This window comes from Amaranthus tricolor, chromosome 7 (genome assembly GCF_026212465.1).
Source record: "Amaranthus tricolor cultivar Red isolate AtriRed21 chromosome 7, ASM2621246v1, whole genome shotgun sequence".
NCBI lineage: Eukaryota > Viridiplantae > Streptophyta > Magnoliopsida > Caryophyllales > Amaranthaceae > Amaranthus > Amaranthus tricolor.
In genome coordinates, this window is record NC_080053.1 from 10,552,159 (window position 1) to 10,573,588 (window position 21,430).

The window sequence follows — 21,430 nt, forward strand, 5'->3', positions numbered from 1 at the left end:
GTTCGACCATCTAATACTCTATTTTATCAAAATAAGCTATTTTGCCAAACATCCCTAATAATTACTCTCTACATTTGTGTCTCATTTAATTGATTTTGCACACTTTAATCTTTAAAGATTAAATTTTTGCATAACTATAAATTATGAAAAATTAATATTAATAATATTCAAGGCGAAATAAATAATATTTTAGTTAACTATATTAATTTATAAATAAAGAATAAAATATAAATTAAAAATACGATGAATAGAGGTAGAAAAAATTAAACACGTAAAATAATGTAGATTGTAGAGGGAGTATAATTTATTAAGATAGGAATTGTATGACTATAAGCACCTAAGAGAGAGCTGGCAAGTTGGTCAAGAAACATTATAAATTAAAATAAAGAAAAAAAAACAGATAAAAAAAAACAGCTAAATGGTTGTTAGTTGTTCATGGTTAGTTATGTATAATTATTGAAGAGAGGTGGGGAACCGGTAAAGGACGTGAATACCAATAACGATATATACATAGTATTATATAATTAATTAATTAATAATTTAATACTTCATATACTTTGGTTTTTAGAATTATTAATAATAATAATTAATGAGTTAATTTAATATTACTAAATCAATATATGTCAATGGATATGAATAAACCAAAGAAAACGTCCAGCTTGGATGATTCTACATAAGAGAAATCTTCGAACAACATGTTGATATTTTTAATTACATTATATGATCAAAGATTTTTTCATCAATTGTAATCTTTTTTTTTTTTTAAAAAGATTAATAATTCCGACTGATATTATAGTCGGTATTTTCTACCAATTTTCTGTTAGTAGAAATTTAGTCGGAAATTCTAACTGTATTTTTTTAGTCGGAATTTTGGTCGGAAAATACCGACTGTTTGAGGGTAGTTGGAATTTTCTGTCGGAAAGTTGTATTTTTTTTGTAGTGATAGTATTAGCATATTGTTAGTTGTATTTGTATATTATTACTGATATCAATGTATTATTAGTTATATTAGTATAGTATTAATATGTATTAGTATACAATTACTTGTATATTAGTTCATTATTATCATAGTATTAGTCTATTAGAATAATATTAATAAAGTATTAGTCGTATTTGGTAGAATCGGATGATTTTACAATACGATTTTACGATTCAATTTTGAGAGCTGCTTCCGATTTCACGATTTTACAATTTTAATAAAGTATTAATAATTACATTTTGGTCAACTTTAACTAACAATTTGCAATTAACAAAACTGCAACAATAATGTCAAGTAATTAGAGTGAAAATGAAATTTTGGTTTCCGACTAAAATTGAGTCGAAAATTAGTCAGAAAATAATTAATGGTAATTTTTTTTTAATTTAAAATTCCGACCAAAAACTAATTTCCGACTAACACCTATGGTAGGAAAATCATTCGGAAATTTTCAATTGCTTCGTTTAGTCGGAAACTTTTAGTCTGAATTTTCCCATTTTTTTGCACTGTTTGTAATAATGTGTGTAATGCTATTGAGCCTCCCGTCCATGTTCCTTGTGATCACATTGTTAGACCTTCCCGTGGTTGATATGTCTCTTACTGATATAATTTTGGCTCATGATGCTCATTTTGATACTTTGCCCGAGGATGACCGTAAAGTGACTATATCTCTTAGCGACATCTCGTCGTGACATTCCGTCTAATTTTGTTTTCTATCCTTTTTGTCAAATTTTTCTTTGACTTTTTCATCATGTATTTAAGTCAATGTTTTGTGTCTTCTACATTCTCGACCGAATTTTGAGTGTTTCGGTCGAATTGAATTAAAGCCCATCTGCAATTAAACTTCTGAAATTTCCAAATGAAGTCTTGATCGAATTGCAACCCGATTTCGACCGAATCTGCAGGCCACAAAGTAACTGTAAGTTGCCAATCAAAATCTCGACCGAATTGTCCAAATTTTGACCGAGATTGCAGCCCCCAAAATCTACTGCCTGCTGCTGTAATGAAGTCTCGATCAAGTATCGAGAGCTTCGGCCGATTTCATTAAAACCGCACAAAATCTTCTGCATTAATTTCATCAAGCTTCGACCAAAGCTGTACTGCGTCTCGACCAAACACTTACTTTACAATGCTCTTCCCATGTTGCATGCTTTTATTCTTCACTAAAAACTCTTTATCATTATACCCATGCAAATTATAAAAAAAAGAAGAAAAAATAATCTCTTCTCCCATCAGATATTTCAGCAACAACCTTCATTTTTCATTTTCATACACTCGCAAAAGTCATACAAGTTCATCTTCAAAATCTCTTACAAAAGTACATTCAATTTCCTAGCAAAAACTACTTGAAAAACTACTCTAAGTTACTCAAGAATACAAGTTTATTTACCAGTGGCGAACCTAAGATTTGAAATATGGGGTTGTATAAGCCTAATAAAAGCGTTTTGATTCTCATTAACAAGTAAAGCATAACTTAAAAGACTATAACATAAATAAAGTAAAACGAAGATAAAACTCAACTAACCCGTTATAATAAAAAACTGAGCATTTCTTGATCAACTAGCCCTCAAGTGCTCAATCTTTGTCCATTAGTTAATGTGTTCATCTACAATAAGGGAAAAGAAAATCATCATGAAAAGTAAGGTAAAAGATATACACAGTGCAAAAATAGGTCACAAAAAACTTAGAGTCATATTCAAACTTAATAATTTACCTTTACAGCATTGGGCCATTTCGACGAGGTTTCATACATTTAAATTGTCTAGTAATATCTTTATTATGAATATTTTCAAATAAATCCCGCTCCAAATAAGTGACTAAACTATCGTTTAGAAACCCATCACCCATGCTATTATGGAGTTTATTCTTGATAACTGTCATCGCATAATATGATCTTTTAACTGATGTTGTCGCCACTGAAAGAGTCAACACCAATTTCAAAAGGAGATACACCTTCGCATGTGTCAATACTTCTTCAACTCAACAAGTTTTATAGAAAACTCATTCAAATTCTTTATGCCCCAAAATCTTTAGTCACTTCGAACATCATAAATGAAATTTTCAAGTTGATACTCAAAGTACAATAAATCAGTACTAAAAAATTCAATAGGATAAAATTGAGCAAGTTGCAACAACCTCTTGGAATCAAAAGCAGCAAATTTGATTTTTCAGTTGAAAGCATGACATGCAGATAAGCAATTCCTTACTTATCTCATCAAATCGATCATCTAATTCCAACATAATTTGATCAATCAAGCTAAGAAACACTCCTACTCGAAAGTGTTAGTCGTCAGTTTGTTGCACTTGGCCACGTCTATATTGTCCAGAAAAAACATATATGTCATCAATCTTAGGAACACAATATCATTCTAATTACAAAATGAGGTGACCTTTTCCAAGTGACTATAAGTCTCATGGCATTTACAATATCTTGCTCCTTTCTTTGTAATGATAAATTTAATTGATTTGTTATCCCAAAAATCGTCAATAACAATTGTGTGACAAAAATAAAATCAAACCTCGTAAGTGCAAATGCAAAGGACTCCACTTTTAACGTTTCAATGCTTAGTATCTTCTACGATAGAATCAAGCACATCAAAAATTGCAGGATATAATTGAAACGCACTCGAAATTGTCTTGAAATAAGAACTCCATCTAACGGTAGAAGGCATACTTAAGCTACACTCTTGATTCAATCATGTTCCAGACTTAAATTCACCATTATTTTAAGCTTCTAATATATGTTGGGCTTGCTTATCTCGAAGAAGTTCCTTACGCTTACAAGAAGCGCTCACCAAATGCAACAAACTACCAAGTGTTTCAAAAGGCCAAGCACAATCATCGTCCTTAGTAGCAACAGCAACAAGTGTTAATTGAAGTTGGTGAGCAAAACAATGAATGTAATATGCACAAGGAGATTCAATCAAAATTAAAGTTCTTAGACCATCAATTGCACCTCGCATGTTGCTTGCACCATCATAACCTTGCCCTCGAACCAATGACAAAGTCAAAGAGTGTTTCATAAGCAAAGATTCAACAGCACCCTTAAGAGTTAAAGAAGTAGTGTTACCTACATGAACCAAACCAAGTAATCGTTCTTTCACCATTCCTTTCTGATCAACATATCTAAAAACAAAACTCAGCTGCTCTTCATCACTAATATCACCAGATTCATCAGCAAGAATAGAAAAAAACTACCATTAAGTTCCTCAATAATCTTCTTGGTTGTCTCTATTCAAGAGAATGAGTATCATTTTCACTTAGTGTCTCCAATGACCTAGAAATATGTGTACATGTTAGTTTTTTAATTGTCGTGGGAATTGTGGTAGAAGTTGAAATAGGTTCTTGATATGAATTTGGGGTTTGAGAATGAATTTTCTTAGATTCTTCACGCTTTCTCTTTGTAAAAAAATTTGTAATTGCTGAAACTTTTAATGACATCATCCTAAAATCAATACAACAAAATTATAAAATAAACTTGATACTTAATAAGTTAATTAAAGATTTAAAGTTATACTTAAAATGATGCTTTTTAATTTTATTCATGAATAACAAATTAACAACCATTGAAATCATAAACAAACACAAATACTAATTCTAATTCTAAATTGAATTATATAAATCATAATTTAAAGTAAATAAAATTTAAATTATCACAATTTAAAGCAAATTGAAATTCTCCATAAACAATTACAACAAAAACACACGAATCATACAAATAATTACAACAAATAATACTTGTTGTTGGGTCAACCAACTCTCATTCGATGCGCCAAGCCAAAAGGCCCAATAACCCTGCTAACCAGTCAAGCTACCAGAAGGCCCACCCTGAAGGGTAAATTTACCAAAATTCCCCTGGTCAGTTGCCCAAGGTCATTTACTACCCTATAAATATCCATGCTTATTACCATTTATGGTATGTCGTTTTCTCTCTAAATCTCAACTACTTGCATTCATTTCTTGTTTCATATTACCGATCACTGACTTGAGCGTCGAAGGGGCTTTTCGAGAACCTGCCCCCGGACAAGTAACTCTGTTCGTTTTGCAGGTCACCTTCCGAACCAGGTCTAAGTTATTCGGACCTTTCGACAGCCGGTTCCATCTCAAGACAATTTCCTTCCTAGATTAAGTTGACTTTTTTAGAGGCAGAAACATTTGGCGCCATCTTTGGGGAATCCGATAAATACACCTTACGATTTAAGTCGGAAAAAAAGCCATGAATTCCAAGCGCAACACCCAAACAAATACGCGGCAGTCAGAACACCATTCAGTCAATTCAGTTCATAATCAGGAGCCAAGTCCGAACAATGCCCCACCGCCGAACTTCGTCACTCGGCAGGATCTGGACGCTTTTGCCGCAACTATTACCACTCGTTTTCAGGAATCATTACAACAAGCAGTTCGAACTCTGCCGAATATCCTGCAACCCCAACAACAGAGTATTCGGCATTCTGCCTGTCGACAAACTGAACAAGTCCCAACCTTCAACCAACAGAATCCTCGCCAGGATCAAGACTTTTGGATTGAGGATGTGGCAGAAAGCCAAAAGTCTCCTTACCAAAGGACGTTGGGGAGTCGTCGTCCAACGAACTCTCCTGCACCGGATCTAACCGGATCCCTACAAAGATAACTGATCAGAACCCTAACCGAGCTCCTGAAAAATTCAAGATTCAATGCCCGCCATATTATCAACAGGAGGAAGGTGAAAAGGCAAGACTCAAGGACCTACCTCAACTCAAAGAGGGTGAGAAAAGAAATACTGAATGAATCTTACCACAGCCCCCTTCGGCAAGGAGAGCACGTAAGGGAGGAACCCTTTTCTGTCCCCGTCATTTTCAAAACGTCGCTGTCAGCCCGGATACTATCCATTCCAAACCTATACAAAGTTAAGGTATCGGCAGTCAAGCCTTTTGACGGGTCGTATGATCTCGCTGAGCACATCGCATCATATCGTGCCCATATGGCAGTTAGTATGACATGCGAGGCCATGCTATGCAAGTTCTTCCCTACTACTCTTTCGGGGATAGCCCTTAACTGGTACACGGCCCTACCACCAGGAAGTGTAGACAGTTTCGCATCCTTGGAGTCTCTCTTCCTCGACCAATTTGTTGCCGCCAAGAGGCAAAGAAAATCCAACCTCCACTTGATGTCCGTGATACAAAGGGAGGGAGAGTACGTCACCTCCTACATTCAGAGGTTTCGCGAGGAAGTCCTATCGATATTGGGAGCTAACAATGCGACCACGGTCCCAGCTTTGATCAATGACGTCCGAACGCCAAAACTGAAATGGAAGCTCCTGGAACACGACCTTTTACCTACGCCGAAGCTATGGAGATAGTTCAGAAATTTATTCGAGCGTCTGACATCTGCACACCCCTAGATCCCAACAAGAAGAAGGAAAAGGCGGGGAGATCACAAGAACGGACGCCTAATCGGCTTAATTCGGACTGCTACGGAAGAGAGAGGTTCCGCTCACCGATGGGACCTCCCCGGGATGAAGGCAGGAGACAGGCACATGCACAAGCTTACCTTATTTACGAAGCCAGGGATAACGGGGAATCCCCTTTCAACAGGAGCCAAAAGGATATGTTCTATTCGTTTAGAGAGCAATTGTTGATCCCTCCTAAGGTTTCAACGTCCCAGAATAGAAGAAATATGAATTTATGGTGCGAGTACCATAAAGAATACGACCACACTTTGTCTTAATGCCGTGAATTGAAAAAATTCCTTGATAGATTAGCCGATGAAGGGAAGCTAAATAGATATCTAAAACGTGACAACAGCTGACCTCGAGGTCGTCGAGAAGATAATCGCCAGAGAAATATAAGGAGATCAAACGAAAATGATCAACAGACCGAGGCCACTGAAGGTACAATTCATATGATATCAAGGGGATATTCAGAATACTACCCTAATAATCATTCAATCAAAGATAGCATTCATACCCTGAAATCTATGACTGTCGAAGAAAAACGAGCAGTAGATGGACCGAAGATGACATTCGGAGAAGTTAGTCAGCCCATTCAGTATCCTTATTCTGACCCCATTGTACTTACCATCAAGGTGGGCCTCATGAACATCAGGAGGGTTCTGGTAGACACCGACAGCACGGTAGACTTGATAACTATGGACTGTTTGAAACAGCTCAAATACGGCCCCGAGCACTTCGAGAAGCTAGAACGGCCGCTAGTCGGATTCAGAGGGAGCAGAGTCTGCCCATCCGGTACTATAGTTCTACCAGTCAGATTTGGAGATAAGGGAAATGTCCGAACCTTGCCGGTTCGCTTCACTATAGTCGATATTCCATTTCCATACAACATTATCATGGGTCTTCCCCTTATCAACAAAGCTAAAGCCGTCATATCAACACACCAAATACTCATCCAGTATGAAAAGGACGATGGCAAGGTTGGAATTTTGTACGGGAATCAAAAGATCTCAAGAGAATGTCAGGTCAATTCGCTTAAAATGGGGATTCAGAGCAATGAACGCGAGAATGAAAGTCGGAAGAGAAAAGCGGAGCAGGTAGTGTCGGTTTTACACGTGGCCGATGATGACACCCGTAAAACGACTGAAACTGAGCCAGTAGAAGGATATGAAGAAGTTGCAATTTGGGGTGCTAAAAATATACGTTTTGGCAAGAATTTAGTCGGATCCCTAAGGGAATACCTAATAGCTGTCATTCGGTAATTTCGGGAGGTGTTTGCCTATACTGTCGAAGAAATGTCTGGAATTCCAGCCGAGGTAGCTTCACATCACCTCGACATCAAACCCGGTTACAAGCCGGTTAAGCAGAAGCTACGACATCAAGGTGCAGAGAGATCATGAGCCGCCAAAGAAGAAGTTGATCGGCTGTTGAAAGCCGGATTCATTAAAGAATTCAAGTACTCGGACTGGTTAGCTAACGTAGTCCTTGTGAAGAAGCCATCCGGAAAGTGGAGGATGTGTGTGGACTTTACAGATTTGAACAAAGCCTGCCCAAAAGATGACTATCCGCTACCCAAGATAGATAAGTTGGTTGATTCTACTGCCGGCCACGATTTGTTGAGTTTCATGGAAGCCAACGCCGAATATCACTAAATCCTGCTAGCCACGGAAGACAGGCCGCACACCGCCTTTATCACCCCCACGGGGGTTTATTGCTACATGGTGATGTCTTTCGGCCTGAAAAATGTGGGGGCAACTTACCAACGGATGGTTAATAAGATATTCAAGGACCAAATAAGTCGAAATATAGAGGTGTACGTTGATGACATGATAGCCAAGAACAAAGGGGTCGAGGACCACGTCGAACACCTTTGTGAGACGTTTGAAACCCTCCTCGCCAACAGAATGCGCCTTAATCCTGAAAAATGTGTTTTTGGAGTCACTGATGGAAAATGCCTCGGCTTCCTCGTTGATGAAAGAGGAATCGAGGCTAATCCGGACAAGATACAAGCAATCTTGGCAATGAAGTCACCAAGAACTGTCAAGGAGGTGCAACGCCTCACCGGTTGCATCGCAGCTTTGAGCCGTTTTATATCAAAATCGGTTGATCGCTGTTCAACATTCTTTTGTGTTTTAAAGCAAGCTAATTTCAAATGGGATGAAGAGGCCGAAAAAGCTTTCATTGAACTGAAAAAATTCCTTGCCGAAATGCCCAAGCTCGTTTCACCCTTGCCGGGCGAAACTTTCTATGTATAAATATCTGTTTCAGACTAAACATTGAGTGCGGTGTTGGTGGCGGAAAGACACAAACAACAAGTGCCCGTTTACTATATCCGCCACGCTTTTTGCGGCTCAGAGCCCCGCAATAGTTCGATTGAAAAATCACTCTTCGCTTTGGTCATGGCCAGTCGAAAGCTTAAGCCATACTCCAGTCACACCCCATTGTTGTGCGAACCTCTCAGCCTATAAGAAAATTGCTGGAAAGAAAAAATCAATTGGCCCGTGTCGCAGACTGGGCCAATCAACTGGCCGATTATGGAATCGAATATGAACCTAGAACGGCCATCAAGGCACAAGCTCTGGCGGATGTCATTGCAAAGATGACTGGATCAATGGAAGAAGTTCCCTCGGAAGAAGCATGAAACTCTACGTCGACGGATCCTCTACCCGTCTCCCGTCTCCGTGCCGAAGCGGGATTACTCATAATCTCTCCCAATGGTGCTAGGCTAGAACATGCAGTGCGATTCAACTTCTCGGCCACCAACAATGAAGCCGAGTATGAAGCCGTACTGTTGGGATTAGGAATATGCCTTGCATCCGGACCAAAAAAGGTTGTTGCACATACGGACTCGCAACTTATCGCAGGGCATGTGAATGGCGATTATGAAGCGAAGGATGACAGCATGAAGATGTACCTCGCCAAGGTAAGGGAAGCAATGGAAAAATTTGACTCGGTAGTAATTCTTCACATTCCTAGATCCGAGAATGCACAAGCCGATGCCCTATCGAGATTGGTAAGTTCGGCCATAAATTACGAGCCATGGAGTATAGTTTGGGAAGTACTACCAAGCCCGAGCATTAACGCCTTTATAGAAGGAGTGAATCCGACTGACTCTTGGATGGATCCCTACATAGTGTTTTTGAGAGACAGACAGCTACCAGAGGACCCTGAGCTAGGGCCGATCATCATGAAAAAGGCGAAATGGTTTGAATGGTATGACGGGGCGCTGTATAAGAAGTCTTACACTCACCCCCTCCTCAAGTGCGAAACCCCCGACCGAAGGGAACTACATTTTGCGCAAGATACACGAAGGGGCATGTGGCACACATCAAGGGATACCGACCCTAATTGGGAAGACTTTGAGAAGTGGGTACTATTGGTCCAGTCTCAAGGCCGACGCCGAAAGGTCGGTTAAGACTTGTGAAAAGTGTCTATTCTATGGAGAAGTGCCTCGCCAGCCCACCAACTATCTCTCTCCAATTCAGGCCGTCCACCCCTTCGACCGGTGGGGAATCGACCTTCTAGGTCCCTTCCCTCCAGCCAGCGGGCAACGAAGACTTATACTAGTTGCCATAGACTACTTCACAAAGTATGTTGAAGCTGAGGCCCTTAGCACCATTACAAACAAACAGAATTATATGAAGGAACATCATTACTCGGTAAGGCGTCCCACAAGTCATAATTTCTGATAATGGCCGGCAATTTAACAAAGCCGCGACCAGAGAATACTACAACCGTTTTAACTTACAGATTAGGTTCACGTCTATAGCCCGCCGCCAGACGAATGGGCAGGTGGAGTCCGAAAACAAGTCAATACTCAATGGTATCAAGAAAAAGCTAGAAGGGAGACAAAGTAATTGGGTAGAAGAGCTACTCGACATGCTGTAGGCCAATCGGACCACAGTCAAGGAAGCCAATGGTCATATACCTTTCTCTCTGGTATTCAGCATTGAAGCCGTCCTCCCGGTCGAAGTGGGCATCCCCTCTACCCGAATAATTTACTACGATCAATATAACAACGATCAAGATAAGCCGATCAACCTCGACCTACTGCCAGAAACAAGAGGAAACTCCTTCCTCAAGGCCCTCGCGCAAAAATAAAGAATGACGAGGCAATTTAACAGAAGAGTAAAACCAAAAGGGTTTCAAGCCGGTGATCTTATGCGTAGAAAATTTCAAGCAACATGAAAGATTGTGGAAAAGGAAAAGCTTTGGAAGACATGGGACGGACCTTTCAAGGTCACCAAGGTAATTAGACCGGGAACATACGAGCTAGAAGACAATGGCAAACCCTTACCCAGGTCATGGAATTCGGACCACTTGAAGAAACTCTATGTTTGGTTCAAGAAACTCTATTTTTCATTTTTCATTTTAAGATTTCTTAGCGGAAGATTTCTTTGTTTTCCTATTAGGACATTGTAAGTCGGATACCTCATTGTCGGCACTCCACATTTTGTAATTTGCTCCTCAAAGTGATGCTTAGGGGGCAAGTAAGTCAGGGTATCAAGTGTAAGGCAATCTTAAGCGACAATGAAATTTTCAAATCAATTGTCGGCAAAGCATAGAACATAAACGAGAACATGCATTAAAAAAGAGAGTTGCAGAACAGGAATCGTTACAAAACAGGCCGAAGCCTGAAAAATGTAATAGAATATGGGTACAAGGACCATAGTCCACCAAACTAACTTATAAAAATGAAAAATCATTCTTCAAAAAGCTCTTCCACGCTGAACAGCGGGTTCAGCTCCTCCTCGCCGGGGGCCGACCCCTCACCCCCCGAAGCTGCCGGCAAAGCTGGGGTCTCTGAAGTACGAGGGAGTAAGGGAACGGCGACAATGGGAGAGGATGAAGGGGTTTTCGGCCTCGAAGGGATAGAGATGTCGTAGTGAGCAAAATCGACATCCCTAAACCTGGCCTCGACTTCCCCCGAAAGCACCTTCTCCCATGCCTCTTTGTCAACGACATCTTCCTCATCAGGCCCCGCCTCTTCAATCTCCTTAAGCTCTTTGGTGGCCTGATGAGTTGCCCTATCATATACGGCATCTGCAGCGCTGAAGGACTCCCAGTTAGGAGTTGCCTTCAACTTTTCATGGGCATACTTGAACATCAGTTCCTTCACCCGCATGCCTTGACTAACAGTGTCGACCCCCAGCCTGGCCACAAACTGCTTGCCCTCCTCGGTCTCTATCCACTCCTTGGCGATTTTCTTCTAAAATATTTGTTTCTCGCGAACAAGCACGGCCTCTTTCAGAAATCGGCGTTTTTCGCGCATGCCCTCGAGGGAGTGTTGGAGACCTTTGTTCTCCCGGGTCAGGTTCATGATCTGATCATTTTTCACGATCAGCTTCCCATTCAGCTCATGGACCCTCTTCTTAGCTGCTCGAAGATCGGCATCCATTACCTCTGACCCGAGTGCAATAGTGATTTCATACTGCATACGAATGTTCATCTACAAAACAGTTCGAAATTAGAAAGAAATCGGACATTTGAGATCCGACAAATAATTGAAATCACAGCAAGTTTTAAGTACCTCCGCTTGGAGGGCAAGCAGCTCATTGACCCTTGTTTTGGCAGGAGCAGAAGCGAGCTGAGCCAAGTCCTTGTCGCCCACCAGCTGGCCCATCGCCCTCCTCCACCTCAACCTCAACTCTTTGGATGAGAGATTGAAAAAGGCGGAGTTAGAGCTGAACACCACGCCAGTATCCCAACGGGTTATTTCGTACTCCCATTCATCTAGCGAGGATGTTGATGCCTCCTTCGACCCACCTACGGCCTTCCCCTTGCCTTTGTCTCCCTTTGGCGGGAGTTCCTTCTTTCTCTTTGGTGGCTGAGTCGAAGGAGAGGCGCTTCTCTCCCGAACTGACCCACTTGGTGTGGGTTGAGAAGTTTCCTCCGGCAACTTCTTATTCTTCCCGTCCTGGTAATAGCATAATGTTAGCATGCAAAAGGATCAAACAAGTTGGACTCTAAGGGAAGTCTTAATTACCTTTGGAGGAGGGGAAGATGAGATTTGTCTACCTGTGCCTTTCTCTTACGAGATTCGGCCATCATCTGGGCAAAGTTGAAGGAGTTCATGATTTCTGGATACTCTTCTGTAGCTCCTCAAACGCTATTACTGCAAAAGAAATAATTCGGGTCACAAGACCAGTACAAAAAGAACAATCAGTAGGGGCTTCAACTCACCCTGATGATACTTCGGACTAAGGCCCATTGCAGACCAAAATAGTTCATTCTGAAGGTGTCTAAGTTCACCACATAGCTCCTCTAAACCAAAACCGGCTTAAAGCCACCTAATTCTACTTCCTTAGTAGCATGCTCTATAATCAAAAATTCCTCTAAATTACATTGGGGAACATTGTTGTTGAATTGGAAGTTAGGCCGTTCATCATGACTTGTCTTGACGGGCCATGGATCGGCTCTATACAAAAAGACGAAGTCATTTCTGAAACGCTTCATGCTATCTCTCAATCCCTTAACGATTGAAAATCCCCGCATGTGCTGGAAGGTTACCCAACCTAGGCCTTAATTGAGCCGCTGTAAATCTCCTAAGTCTAAATATGTACCTAAACGCCGTTAGAGTCGGCTCTACCCCTATAGCTATGCAAATCATTATAAAACCTATAATACAGCCCCAACCATTGGGATACAACTCAGACACCGCAATGTTGTAGGAGTTGAGCACCTCTATGGAAAATGGATGAAGAGGAAACCTCAAACCCGTCTCCATGGCGTCCTTGTAAACGCCGTTGCACCCTTCGGGCACATGTTTAATGCTGTCTTTCTTCCCCGGCTTCACTAGGGAGTACTCGTTCGGTGGAGCCCAGCGCTCCCTTACAAAGGACAAGTCCTTATCCAAGGTTGTACTCCAGGTTGGCCGAATAAAATAGTTTAAAGGACCAGAGCCGGGACAATACTTTGGCCCATCGTAGTGGGGGTTCTAACCCAAATCTACTGACTCTCTTGTTGAAGTAGGCGCCATTCTGATAGCAGCTCTTGGATACGCGCTGTAGGAGGGGAAAACGACCGTTATACCCTCTAAACTACAAGGATCAATCTCATAACGCCTGGGGGTAAAAGCTATAGTGGGTTCCCAAGGAAAAGGGTACAAAGTCTCCGGATAATATACGGGAGAGTCCAGACATGACTCATTTATATCAGCCTCAGTGGCGTATTTATATACGCCAAAAAATTAGTGTCTACATCAATATCGTCAAAGTTAAATCGCGCAAAAGAATAGTCGACCATTATTTTTATACAAAGCCTAAAAACAAGAAACGTACCTGACTGAAGTTCTAGAACGAAAGAAAGCTTGGAAATTGGAAATTCTTGGAAAATCTTAAATGCTCTCGAAATCAAGATAGGGAAATGAGGGAAATGAGCTCAAGTCCCCTATTTATAGGGAAAAGAAGGTAAACAGTAAAAGTGGACACAGTTTCCCATGTTGAAGTTGTCATCGCCCTATTCAGCCTTCCTTGGATGAACTCCAACAGAGTCCGTATTATGTTTCGAACTTGGGGCTCATTAGCCCAAGTGCTTTTCAAGATTGGGACTCATTAGCCTAAGTGTTATTCAAACTTGGGGCTTATTAGCCCCTCACATCGTTTGACTCGGACTCCCCAGGGGAGGGGGAGTCCCCTCTTATTCGGCACCCTGCTATATTTGCCAGGTGCCTAACCCTATTCGGCCCCTTCCTTGGATGGACTCCAACGGGGTCCGTATTATGTTTCGAACTTGGGGCTTATTAGCCCAAGTGTTTTCATGTTTGGGGCTCCTAAGCCCAAGTGTTATTCAAACTTGGGGCTTATTAGCCCCTTACATCATCTGACTCGGACTCCCCAGGGGAAAGGGAGTCCCCTCTTATTCGGCACCCTGCTATATTCGGCAGGTACCTCACCCTATTCGGCCCCTTCCTTGGATGGACTCCAACGGGGTCCGTATTATGTTTCGAACTTAGGGCTCATCAGCCCAAGTGCTTTCAAGCTTGGGGCTCCTTAGCCCAAGTGTTATTCAAACTCGGGGATTATTAGTCCCTCACATCGTCCGACTCGGACTCCCAAAGGGAGGGGGAGTCCCCTCTTATTCGGCACCCTGCTATATTCGGAAGGTGCCACACCTTATTTGGCCCCTTCCTTGAAAGGACTCCAATGGGGTCCGTATTATGTTTCGAACTTGGGGCTCATTAGCACAAGTGTTTTCAAGCTTAAGGCTCCTTCAGCCCAAGTGTTATTCAAACTTGGGGCTTATTAGCCCCTCACATCGTCTAACTCGGACTCCCCAGGGAAGGGGGAGTCCTCTCTTATTCGGCACCTTGCTATATTCGGCAGGCCCCTTTCTTGGATGGACTCCAATGGGGTTCGCATTATGTTTCGAACTTAGGGCTCATTAACCCAAGTGTTTTTCAAGATTGGGGCTCATTAGCCTAAGTGATATTCAAACTTGGGGCTTATTAGCCCCTCACATCGTCCGACTCGAACTCCTCAAAGAGGGAGGAGTCCCCTATTCGGCCAGTTCGTTATTCGGACTCCTCAGGGAAGGAGGAGTCCCCTATTCGGCCTGTTCGTTATTCGGACTTCTTAGAGAAGGAGGAGTCCCCTATTCGACCAGCTCGTTATTTGGACTCCTCTGAGAAAGAGGAGTCCCCTATTCGGCCAGCTCCTTATTCGGCAGCCGATTCCATCTCAAGACAAATTCTTTCCTAAATTAAGTTGACTTTTTTAGAGGCAGAAACAATACTCATTACTCAAATCATACACAAATCATACAACAAATTGAACCTAAATTAAACATAGTCATAAAATGTACTTTACAAAACACAAATAAAATTGTTTTTCTCAAAGAATTATACCCAAAGCCAAAAAGCAGCAGGCGGCAACCACGGTCAGCAGACAGAAGCGGCAGGCCGGCAGCAACGGTTTCCAGTCAGGCGTTCAGCAGGCATACGGGCGACGGCGGTCAAGGGACCAAGGCGGCAAAGCAGTCTGCAATTAAAAGTACGAAAACAGAGAGGATGATTGAAGTCGAAGGTGAAAGACCTGACAAGGCAAGAATCAGAAATTAGAGGGATATTGAATAGCCAAAAATTTCCTTCCTTTAATTTATTAATTAATTGTAATACGTATTAATAAGGTTAAAATCATAAATTATCACATGTGAGTGTTGTAGTTTACTGGTATTGAATTCTCTATGCTTTCCAATAAGTCATGGGTTTGAGGCTTACTAAAAAATATTGGTTTGATAAATGTTTCTTAATATTTTTTAATGGGTTTACATATGCAACCCCACCACCTACATTGTATCCGTCACTATTATGTACTCAATAATCAATATTATCATAAGCATAACCTAAATTTCAATAGCTTTTTAGCGAACTTGAAATATCACAACTTATACTCCCTCCTATTCACCTTAAGTGTCTCATTTACTTTTGAGACACTATTCTTCTATCACTCTTAAATTGCATTTTATTATTAATCTATAAGTTAAAACATAGTCATGTGGGATTTTATTTGATTCGTTTTGATGTAAAGATTATTAATATCAACTTTTTATAATTTTTAATTGTACATAACTCAATATATTAAGGATTGAATAAGTGCATTGAATAAAGTGAATAAAGTAAATGAGACACTTAAGATGAATAGGAGGGAGTATTAAAAGTTATGCTATAACCTTTATATCACAAGTTTGAATTAAAAACTTTTACATAGAAATCTTTTTATAAATCAAGATTATTACAAATGAATATTTTATTACTAAAACAAGAAAAATCATTTCCTTAAAATGTCTTAAGATTTTAAGCGATAACAAAGAAAAATGAGATATTTTTCTTGCATCTACTTACAATTATTACTCTTTGTTTCTTAGCTTGAAAAACTCAAGAATATAAAATTTTTAGAACTTATTGAATAAGCGTGGCTGAACACAAAGTCTACTTCTAAAAATCCCTAAAACATGTTTTTTGAATTTGAAAATTTATCAACATATTAATGCTGATGTATTTATGTTTTATGATGATTTATTATGTGTGTAAATATGTGGGCATCCTGCATCTTCATATTATGCATTATTTTAGTGTAAAAATGGATAAAATCGATTTTACAAATATTTTTGTTGGTTATTTAATGAAATTTCAGGATTTGATAAATACTTCTGAAATATTTTCTTATTATATTACTGTGATAAAATGTGAAGTATAAATATTATATATTTCTCCTTGCATTAATTTGATTATTTGGAATTTATTTTCGATATTTAAGTATTTAAATTAATTATAAAAAATAAAAAGTGTTAAAGATGTTCTTATTTATTAAAAAGTTAATTAATAAGAACTTAAAATTATGTCTCCAACAAATTTTAGCCAAAATACATTAGTTTGGATTTTTTCATAATTTTTATTATTAAATTGTAAATTGTAAAATTATGAAATTATAAAATAAGAAATAATTTTGGGACTCTTAGATTAATTTTTTGTAGACGTTTATTGACTTTAATTAATTTTATCAGTTTATCGGTAAAAATGACTATATCAATTATTTATAATAAAAAGTCACATTTATATTAATTTAAATGACTCGAAAATCTAATAATATGACTTGTAAAACCTTAAGATAAATTTATAAAATTTTGAAAATATAAAAAATGACTATATCAACTATTTAAAATAAAAAATCACACTTATATTATGTGACTTGAAAATCACGTAATATGATAGTGTTATTTGGAAATTGTTTAAATAACTAATTTCGTGAATAATTTTAAAGAGATTTTCAATTTTTATCACTAAATATAAATTTTATCATCAACCGAGTGCCACTTAGTATAAAATAAATTTAACTTTGATGTCTTATAATTTCATGTGTTTAAATCATCATTTAGATATTGTTAATTAATACTAGTGATTAAATAATCATAAATTATTTATTAATTAAAACAATCATATATAATCTTATGAAATGACCTTGGAATCATTAAAAATAATAACTTATAATGACTTAGTAATTTTGGCCTTTTTTGAGAATTATTTTATATTATTAATTTAATTAGCGATTTAAATGATAAACTACATAGTATTTAAGGAAAAGTTATTTTCATGAAATCTCTTTTCATATAAAGTTTATTATGATATGAATTACTCTTTTTATTCTCTAATGTTCTTCCCATTTGAAATATCACCTTAAAAGTGATTAAGGTTTTTAAGATATATTTAGAAGATAAAATATAAACACGTGAGATCTCATTAGATTCCTCGCAATGTATACTTTCTTATTATGTATTTTTCATAATTTTTTATTAAGTATATTTAGAGATATTAAGGCTTAAAATTTATTTTAATAACTATGTAAATATTAAACAAGAAAAAGAAAAAAGAACGAAGGGACTATATTCTAGTGGTTTTGAATAAAATACATAACTATTTGATTTATACTTTCTTCATTTAAAATAAATTAAAATCAAACATTAAAAACATTTTAATGATTTTCTTATTGCAAAGTTTTGTTGGATTTTAAGTGATGTTTAAAAGATACATTTTCATACATTGTGGTGACGTCCCCATATAGTACAAATGTTTTATACATGACGTATATTATGTTTTGCACGTAACTATGTCTACCCCATCTAAAAACTTTTTAATTTATCATTTTGTAAATTTTGATTTACAAAAGTATATTTTTCTTACGGCCGTTGATTAACAAGGTCAAAGCAGATTATCGTTCAAGGCTCTAAATTTTGTAGGTCTAAAAAATAATTTTTTCAAATACAAGATTTATATAACTTCAATTAAATTTAGGTATAATTTATATTTTGTTGTGTAATATGAGTTAAAATAGTCAAAGAATCAACATTACAAACCAAAACAAGTATTATATTTTTTAGTACGCCTTATTTTTTTAGGGACCCTTTTTAACTTTTGCTCTGGGTTAAAAAAAGAACGAGACTGCCCTATTTTTTTATGTGGAAAAAGTTATAATTTATGTTTTGGAAAAAAAAAAACATTTTTATTCCAAATGGTAAAGTTTTGAAATTTCAAAATACAATTTTGTATATAAAGGTATACATATGATGGATGAAAAAGGGCGTGTATAGAGCTGTTCAAAACAAACCCGACCCGAAAATCCGACCCGGAATCGAAAATTATCCGACCCGAAAAAATGTAAGTTTTTTTAAGTTTACCGAACCGCAATTACCCGAACCGATACTTCACTCGAACCGTTTGATAACCGAAAAGGGCAAAATCGAACTCCAACTGCAACCGAATTTTATAACCGACATATAAACCTTAACCGATGTTACCCGAACTGAACAGTGATCGACCCGAGTCAAATCCGACCCGAATTATGCACGTAACCGAATGTAACCTCACTAAAACCGATTAAGATCGAACTGTTTTTAACCCGAACTGATACAAACCCGATCGATTATTAATCGAACTGTTTTTAACCCGAACTGATACAAATCCGAACCGATTGTAAATCGAACTGTTATAAATCCGAATCAAATTTTCACCTAATTTTAGCAAATTAAGTCCAATTTCAGTTTTCTAATAATACGGAAAAAGAAAGAACACAAGTTCTATATAGAAGAGATTGCATATATATATATATATATATATATATATATATATATATATATATATATATATATATATATATATATATATGTATGTATATATATATATATATATATATATATATATATATATATATATGTATATATATATATATATATGTATATATATATATATATATATATATATATATATATATATATATATATATATATATATATATATATATATATATGTATATATATATATATATATATATATGTATGTATATATATATATATATATATATATATATATATATATATATATATATATATATATATATATATTTATATATGTATGTATATATATATATATATGTATATATATATATATATATGTATATATATATATATGTATATATATATATATATATATATATATATATATATATATATATATATATATATATATGTATATATATATATATGTATATATATATACATATATATATATATATATATATATATATATATATATATATATATATATATGTATATATATATATATATATATATGTATATATATATATATATATATATATATATATATATATATATGTATATATATGTATATATATGTATATATATATATATATATGTATATATATATATATGTATATATATATATATATATATGTATATATATATATATATATATATGTATATATATATATATATGTATATATATGTATATATATATATATATGTATATATATATATATATGTATATATATATATATATATGTATATATATATATATATATGTATATATATATATATATATATATATATATATATATATATATATATATATATATATATATATATGTATATATATATATATATATGTATATATATATATATATATGTATATATATATATATATATATGTATATATATATATATATATGTATGTATATATATATATATATGTATATATATATATATATATATATATGTATATATATATATATGTATATATATATATATATATGTATATATATATATATATGTATATATATATATATATGTATATATATATATATGTATATATATATATATATATGTATATATATATATATGTATATATATATATATATGTATATATATATATATATGTATATATATATATATATATATATATATATATATATATATATATATATATATATATATATATATATATATATGTATATATATATATATATATATGTATATATATATATATATATATATATATATATATATATATATATATATGTATATATATATATATATATATATATATATATATATATATATATATATATATATATATATATATATATATATATATATACAAACTAATTGAAATAAATTGATCTGCCTATTAGGGCTGGTAAAATTTGACCCGACCTGCTAACCTGATCTGAAACCGACTCGAAATTAGCGGGTTTAGGTTTAGATTTTTGACCCAATTAATTAAATGGGTCAACCCGACCTGATCTGTTTATTAAATGGGTTAGGTTCTCGTTGAATATTTAAACCCGAAAAAACCTGTTTAACCCATTTATTAAATTTAAGACGGATCAACATTTGCCAAATACTTCGTAAAACTAAGATAATACCAATTACCATGTATTGAGGGATTTGTCAGCTGAAGATGACTTTCAATAAGAAAGGAAGTTGTCCCTCATCGGTAAGGGATTTGTCAGCTGAAGATGACTTTCAATAACAAAGAAAGTTGTCCCACATCGGCTATGAAAGATACTAATAAAAGAAAAATCCTTTAAATCACTTCCACAGATCTCATACCAACTTACGCAGCCACGCCGTGAGCACAAAGCGAACTATTGTTTCGCCTTTTACTAAAGAATACCGTGTGCTCGTTGCATTAAGTGGCATACGTTTATTATTGGAGGAAGCCTTTAATTAAGGTTAAATGGGTCAAATGACCTAAAATATATGAATTTAATGACCTAAAAAAAAAGTAGGTTGGTCATTAGCAGGTTGATCCAATCTGCTACAGATCAGGTCAGGGTTTCAATTTTTGACGCATTAATTAAATGGGTCAGGTTCAGGTTAAGGGTTTATTGACCCATTTATATATGATCCGAATCTGAAAATGACCCAACCCGACCTGTTTGACACCCCTATCTGCTATATCTGATAAAACAATCGGTAATTATTTTTTGTAAGTAAATGAGCATACATCAATTAAAAACCTGACTATTAACTTATTTCGATATTGACCCGATCAATAGTTATCCGTAACCGATAACTACTCGAAAAATAAAGCTCGAACCCGATCTGTACCCTAAAAAACCGAACCAATTAGTAATCGATGACAACCCGAGACCGATTAACACTCGACACGAACTTCAACCGACACCGAACTGATGCTAACCCGATAGCTTGAATAACCGATCTCTAACCGAACC

General features: G+C 36.1%; 1 protein-coding gene and 1 non-coding gene across 9 annotated transcripts; one reads left to right on the forward strand and one right to left on the reverse strand.

The window, feature by feature from the left end:
* Positions 1–1,051: 1,051 nt before the first annotated feature.
* LOC130817624 (uncharacterized) lies at positions 1,052–15,621 on the reverse strand. Of its 8 annotated transcripts, none has more exons than XR_009043835.1 (4): positions 15,552–15,621; positions 15,250–15,436; positions 2,691–4,253; positions 1,143–2,582 (listed from the first exon to the last, which is right to left on the reverse strand). XR_009043835.1 is itself a non-coding variant. In XM_057683439.1 (4 exons), exons 2-4 carry the CDS (start codon positions 12,477–12,479, stop codon positions 11,614–11,616), a joined length of 684 nt encoding a protein of 227 aa, XP_057539422.1. In that variant the 5' UTR covers positions 12,480–12,519; positions 15,250–15,520; the 3' UTR covers positions 10,397–11,613. The 8 variants fall into 8 exon arrangements, 2 of the variants coding, with proteins under 2 accessions (XP_057539422.1, XP_057539423.1); XR_009043834.1 differs by lacking the exon at positions 15,552–15,621 and having other exon boundaries at positions 1,143–1,875; positions 2,502–2,582; positions 15,250–15,520; XM_057683439.1 differs by lacking the exons at positions 1,143–2,582; positions 2,691–4,253; positions 15,552–15,621 and adding exons at positions 10,397–11,853; positions 11,935–12,321; positions 12,423–12,519 and having other exon boundaries at positions 15,250–15,520.
* A 5,193-nt stretch (positions 15,622–20,814) lies between these two features.
* On the forward strand, positions 20,815–20,930 carry LOC130819601 (U5 spliceosomal RNA). Its single transcript, XR_009044640.1, has one exon. It is a non-coding gene; the product is annotated as a U5 spliceosomal RNA (small nuclear RNA).
* Positions 20,931–21,430: the final 500 nt, after the last annotated feature.